The sequence below is a fragment of the Microtus ochrogaster genome, linkage group LG7_11 (assembly GCF_000317375.1).
Source record: "Microtus ochrogaster isolate Prairie Vole_2 linkage group LG7_11, MicOch1.0, whole genome shotgun sequence".
In the NCBI taxonomy this organism is placed as follows: Eukaryota; Metazoa; Chordata; class Mammalia; order Rodentia; family Cricetidae; genus Microtus; species Microtus ochrogaster.
In genome coordinates, this window is record NC_022032.1 from 4,685,866 (window position 1) to 4,692,430 (window position 6,565).

The 6,565-nt window shown below is 51.9% G+C and overlaps 1 protein-coding gene across 1 annotated transcript; it reads right to left on the reverse strand.

Annotated features, from left to right (window-relative positions):
* Window positions 1-2,620, reverse strand: LOC101982323 (factor VIII intron 22 protein). Its single transcript, XM_005362483.3, has one exon. It carries the CDS (start codon window positions 1,886-1,888, stop codon window positions 698-700), a length of 1,191 nt encoding a protein of 396 aa, XP_005362540.1. The 5' UTR covers window positions 1,889-2,620; the 3' UTR covers window positions 1-697.
* Window positions 2,621-6,565: the final 3,945 nt, after the last annotated feature.

Here is a 6,565-nt window from a genome sequence, read left to right on the forward strand (position 1 = left end):
TCAGGCTAGCCTCACAGTAAAGGTACTCCTTGTGCCTCTCCAGTGCTAGGATTAAAGGCAAATAATAACATACCCAGCCACATTCGGATCTTAGGCGTGCGGTTTGGTAGGGACATACAATCAGAGTCCATTTTGGTTGTGTGATATTTTGTTTGTGTTCACAAGATCAGAGGGTGGAGCTAGCCACTAGTAAGTGGTGGCACAGGCCTTTAATCCCAGCACTGTGGAGATGGGACCTCAGCCCTTTCCAACTCAGGACCGAGAAAGGAAGGAAACAACTGGAGGCTGCTCCTAGTTCCACGATCTTCTAGGTCTTTACCCCATATCAGACTCTTGTTTTTGTTGTTGTTTTAACACCTCTCCTCCCATGTTTATTGTCTCTATACATAGAACAACCAGGAAAATGAATCAACACAGTATCCAGCAACTGACCAGCACATAAAGAAAGCAGATTGTTACACAGTGCAGTCTCGTGTAACCTTAAGGATGGGATGAATTTACCTCGTTTGAGGCAGTATGCGTGGACCTGGTGGGCTCTAATTTATGTAACAAGCTAGGCAAGCACAGCTAAAACTACCACGGTGGCAACAGAATCGAGAAAAACACAGAAGCAAGATCACAAGATCTTCCATCACCTGTCCCCAAAGATGAAACAAGTTGGTACCAGGAGGAAAGGTTGTCTGGTTTAGGTGACTTTTCAGACCCCCTGGCCCGAGGGAGAGACGGCTTCCTGCAGAACAAGGTGAAGGAGGTGGTTCTGCTCAGCAGTCAGCAGCGGCCACATCTCCACCTGCAGCTTCTTGATGCCTTCTATGTCCTTTTCGTGGGCAGCCATGACCAGGGACTGCAATAGCAGAAACAGTTCCTCGGGAAGGTGGCCGCTGCTATCCTGGCCGTGGCTGTCAAAAGCCTCCCAGGAGTACTTCTCCAGGGTCTGGGCATGCTCGGGCAGCAGCTTGGCGGGCGGTGGTTGCAGGAGCAGCAGCAGCAGCACGCGGGACACCTCGCACCTGACAAGGATGTCTGCGAAGGCACCCAGTGTGCGGGGAGAGGGCGCAGCAGAGCCTGGGGCTTGGTCCGGGAGCAGCGGGAGGGGCAGGGTCGGGGCCGAGCCAGGTCTCGGCTGGGGTCCCGACGGGGGAGGTTGGGGCCCAGGAGGCTCGGGGTGCTGCACCGGGTGGCCGCCATGCTCCCGTGCCAGACGTTGCATGCGTGTAAAGAGCGCCAGGGCGCCGGTGTAGTCGCGCGCCAGCAGCTGGCAGGAGGCGGCGTCGCCGAGCGCCTGCAGCGCGGCCAGCGGCATCAGGGGCAGGTGCAGCTGGGCAGCGCGCTGAAAGTGACCGGCGGCGGCGGCCGGCTGGCCCAGGGCGCGAAGGGCGGCAGCCAGTTCGAGGCACAGGGCGGCGGCGGCGGCCGGCTGGCCCAGGGCGCGAAGGGCGGCAGCCAGTTCGAGGCACAGGGCGGCGGCGGCGGCCGGCTGGCCCAGCTCGAGGTGAAGGCGCACGGCGGCGCCCAGGGCGCTGGCGGCCGCCTGCAGAGGCTCGCCACAGGCGTCCGGACAGCCGAGGCGTTGGCGGGCTTCGCACTCCTGCCGCAGGAAGAGTCGGGCGGCCTCGGTGAGGGCCAGCGTTTCCCCGGGCCCGTGGAAGAGCGCCTGGTGACAGCGCGCCACGGCCAGCTGGCACCAAGCGGCGTAGGGCAGGCACTCCTGGGCGCGCAGCTCACGGGCCAGCTGCGCGAACTGCTCCCCGGCCTCGGCCACGTTCGGCTTCCGCAGGAATCGCTTCTTGAGCTTGTGGGACACCTGCCGATAGCGGGCCAAGAAGTCCCCGGCCTCGGAGCCGGGCCACGCGCCGCCACCCAGGGAGGACGCGGAGCCCGCCGCCATGTTAGCTGACTGGCCGCGCCTCCTGACTTCCGGTTAGGGTGCGCAGACGAACGCAGCCGCAGCTACGTCCAGGCAAGCGCTGAGTCCTCACTGGGATCACGTATCATCTCCCAGAATCTCGGTTTTTTTTATTAAGATTACTTAGATTAACGCTTCGCTTTTTGTCACAGTCCTAGAAGCATTTCAGGGCACACTTCTCTTGCCTCCTGTCGCTTATCCCCTGCCAGGTCTACACTGCCAGCAGGGCTTCCCTAACGAGGGTTTACTGAAACCGGGAAGCTGCAGTTTCTCCACTGCCTGAGGGCGGGCGTTCAAACTGTGGTTGAAGGCTCGCTGTTTTCACCTCTTTTCAGGCAGAGGCTATCCCCGAAGGCAGAAGGGGACGTAGAGGCTTGCTTTCCCGCTGCTGGGACTCTGGGGTGACGGCCTGGGGAGGTACTGAAGGTGGCTGCTGTTCTGCCAGGGTCCCTCAGATGCTGAGGAGATGGCAGATGGGGCTCACGGGGTCCACGAGCTCCTGCCGTTGCACATGTATTTTATGTGCAAGTGAGAACACGTGGTTTTTCTAGGGACATGGGTGTAGTGATATTTTAACTGTATTTTTAATAAATAAAGACTACCTGAAGATCTGAGAATAAAACAGTCCTACTGGTTTAGCTTTTCAGACCTGATTATGGCAACACACACCTTTAATCCCAGTAGCCACAATGACATGCCCCTTTAATCTCAGTAGCCATAATGACACACACCTTTAATCCCAGTAGCCACACTAGTTGCCTAGAAACTGGGCAGTGCATGTCTTTAATGACAGAGGTGCATGGCTTTAATCCTAGCCCTAGAGAGGACTATAAAATGGGAGGAAACAGTTCTTTTTTTCTTTCTTTTTCTTTCTTTCTATTTTTTTTTCCAAGATAAAGTTTCTCTGTGTGGCTTTGAACCTGTCCTGGAACTCACTACGTAGACCAGACTGGCCTTGAACTCACAGAGATCACCTGCGTCTGCCTCCCGAGTGCTGGGATTAAAGACCTGTGCCACCACTACCCAACTGAAGAAACAGTTTTCAGTCACACAGTCTCTTGAGATTCCAGGAAGCAGGATCGCCATTTTCAGACTGAAGTCGAGGTAAGAGCCAGTGGCTGGCTGTTTTGCTTTTTGGGATCTTCAGGTTGAACCCTAATTTCTGACCCTGACTTTTTATTAATCGTGATGCACATAGACCGTTACCTTAGGCCAGAAAGGCTAAGGGCCACCAGATACACATCCGGGGCTTTCATTTATCTCGCACCCCTATCTGGAAGAATCCGGGGCTATGAGTGAAATGTCCTTCGGTACCACTGCTCTGTGTGGTTGTGGACTGCACGAGGAAATCTGAGAGGACAAAGACATCACAAAAGTGGAGAGAAGAGTGAGGAAGATGGAAGGGGTGTGGCCGAAGGATTACAATCTGCAGACACACCGGCAGGAGTGTGGTGCACACCCAAAGTCCTAGCTCCTGGCAAGCTGAGGGAGGGAGGTTGTAAGCTCAAGGCTAGCCTGGCTGGGTAGCAAGGACCTATTTCACAAAAATAAAAACAACCAGATTTGCAGACATTCGTTGGAAGTGGGATAAACAAGGCCACTCAACTGTGATTTTTAAATCATCCCGGCCCTGGCGATTCCTTACAGTCCTTCCTGGAGACTTTAGTGATGCTGGAACTTTCTAGAAGACTCCTGCTAGCTCATCAAGCACTGGTCATGAGTCAGACTGCGTGTGAGTGATCTGATGAGCTCTCGAGCCCTCACCAGGCGTATAGAAGAGTATTGGCCTCATTTCACATAGGAAAAACCTCGTAGAGAGAACAGGTAATTCCTCCGACAGACCAAGACAGAACACAGATTTGAACCCAGGATTATCTCACTCCTGAGCATGCTTTCCAAATCACCAGACCTTCATTTTTAACAAAAGTTGTAAGACAATGAAGAAAAGCTTACTTTCTTTCATTATACAATCCTCCACCTAGGAGTCACATTTTCATTGGAGGAACACAAGAAAGCGGCTGGGCTGCTGAGGCCTCAAACCATTATTTTCCAAATTACAAAGACGCAAACACACACAGACACACAAACACATACAGAGAAACACACAGACACGTAGACACACAGACACATACACATATACAAGAACACATACACATGCAGACACACACAGACATGCAGACACACACAGACACACATGTACACATATACAAGAACACATACACACACAGACATAGGCACAGATACACAAGATATAGACACACACATACTTAGACATACAAACACACACACACACCCCACTCACGCAGGGTTTCCTATCCCTGAATGGCCTTGGACCTTGAACTTTTGATTCTCCCATTCCACCTGCCAGCTGCTGAGACTGAGACTTCAGGCATGCAGCTACCACATCCTCATGACATTCTGGTGCATGCTAAGCAAGCATTCTACCAACAGAGCTGCATCTCTCACCTTCCAAGCTCCTCCTAGGCGTAGGATTGTATTGAGCGAAGAGCACAAACCCATCTGGCCGCATTGCCTGTATCAGTCAGGGTTCTCAAGAAGAAAAGAATTGGTTGAATATATTACAAAGGGGATTTATTAGAACTGTTAATGTGGTATGGGCTAGGGAGCCCAATAATGGCTACCTGCACACTGGAGAAGTCAAGAGCCCTGGAAGCTGCAGACTGGATCCCTCAGCAGTTCCAATCTGGTACTGGAAGCCTGGAGAATTCCTGGAGAGTCATTGGTCTTCAGTCCACCTTGGAAGGCCAAAGAAGCTGGATTTCTTTGTTAGTGAAGGATGGTAGCAGCAGCAAGGTAGATGCAGTCACCGGTAAGGAGAATGGTCAGCAGGCAAAGTAACATTGCCCCCCCCCCCCAGATTTCATTATATCTGGGCTGCCATCAGAAAGTGCTGCCCATGCTGGGGATTGGGGTGGGGGATGGGGGGAAGTGGGGGCAGGATCTTCTCTATCCAGTTAATCCTTTCAGAAAGTATCTTCACAGAATAGAGCCAGTCAAACTGACAGCCAAGGTCAACTATAGGACTGCCTGAGGCCTTTAGGAGGCTTGAGAATTTATAAACAGGCCAGACAGAGAGCAAAAATCTGCACTGTTAGCCAGCCAGGACTCTGGAGAGAGGGAAAGAGAGGCCTTGGGGGAGGGGGGGTTACTAAGTATGCTCTGTGGAGCAAACTCATTTCTCTGTGGCCTGGGTCAGATTTGGAGGACTCCGGGATGCATTGGCCTTATCTGGAAGAGAGGACCGGACAGATCTCAGGCTGCTGGTAGAGGACCACCACCTCTCATTGCTTGGCATCTACTTGTCTCGTATGAGGCAGTACCTGGGGGCGGCAGGGGAGACAGGGCAGAGGTAACGGGAGGGCTAGAGTTATGTTTTAAGCCGGGTGGTGGTGGCGCATGCCTGTAATCCCAGCACTCGGGAGGCAGAGGCAGGCAGATCTCTGTGAGTTCGAGACCAGCCAGGTCTACTAAGGGAGTTCCAGGACAGGCTCCAAAGCTACAGAGAAACCCTGTCTCGAAAAACAAAACAAAACAAACAAAAAAAAAGAGTTATGTTTTAAGTTTTGGGGGTTGGGGGAATGTGAGGGCTAAAGTAAAGTTTAAATGACTGTACTTAGAGGTCTATAAAACAAAAGTGTCTTTAACCTGTAAGCCCACTTGCCCAAGGACGGGTAACTTCCTAGAACGCTGGGGGCTGTTGTTCACGTAAGAAAACAACCCACACGTTTTAGTGTGCCTGCAAACAAGTTTGGTTGCCTCAACTACACAGAATGTGCTGGATCCCCTACCTGGAAGGTGACATTTCTGTAGCCACTAGGTGTGACTGCCCCTGAAGTTTAAGTGATAGGCAATTCATTTCTTAGTTCTAAAGTTTCCTCGGGCAGGCGATGGGTTTCTCAGTTCTAGGAAATGCTGCGGAGTCCTGTCCACTCCCATTCTGCTGTTTAAATTCTGTTCAGCCCGATGGGACTCAGCTCTTCACCAATTAAACACCCCCAAATCAGTAGGGATCTTTTAATCTCACTGGGCAAGAATAAGACCACTACCACAATTTTTGAGTCAACTTTGAAGCAAGCTGTGTTAAATTACTGGCCAGGATGATAGACACTGGCCAGGTCCATACCCAGGATTCCCGGAAAATGGCCACGAATTACATTAGTCTGGTGCCTATAAAGACAAACCCCACAAGGCCCGTACTTCCCACCTTCATCCAATGGCGGGGCACCACACATCCTGACATGCAATGGGAAAACCAACCTCATCATCTGCCCTCATTATAAGCCCCTTGTAAGATACACCAGATGAATGTATACAACTGCACCCAGTTGAAAGAGTGTACACACGTGCACACGTGTGTGTGTGTCCCACAAACACATCTCTTAAAACGTACCGACTTCTATTCACTTTGTTACTCGTCCCATGGCTACAAACTGAACCATGTTCTACGAGGGTAACTGTTCTTGCATCCCCCGCCCCCCAATCTTCTGGGACTGGAATCCAGGGCTCCATGTATGCTTGGCATGTGTGGCGCTGAAGCCCCTCCCCGCCCAGGCCAGCACATGCTTCATAAATAAACAAAAAGGTAAAGCATAGTAATGAATAATTAATTCATTACTTTATTTTCAAAGGCTACCTAAA

Excerpts from the sequence above, each read along its gene's own strand:
- LOC101982323 (XM_005362483.3), bottom strand. The coding sequence starts at position 1,888 with ATGGCGGCGGGCTCCGCGTCCTCCCTGGGTGGCGGCGCGTGGCCCGGC.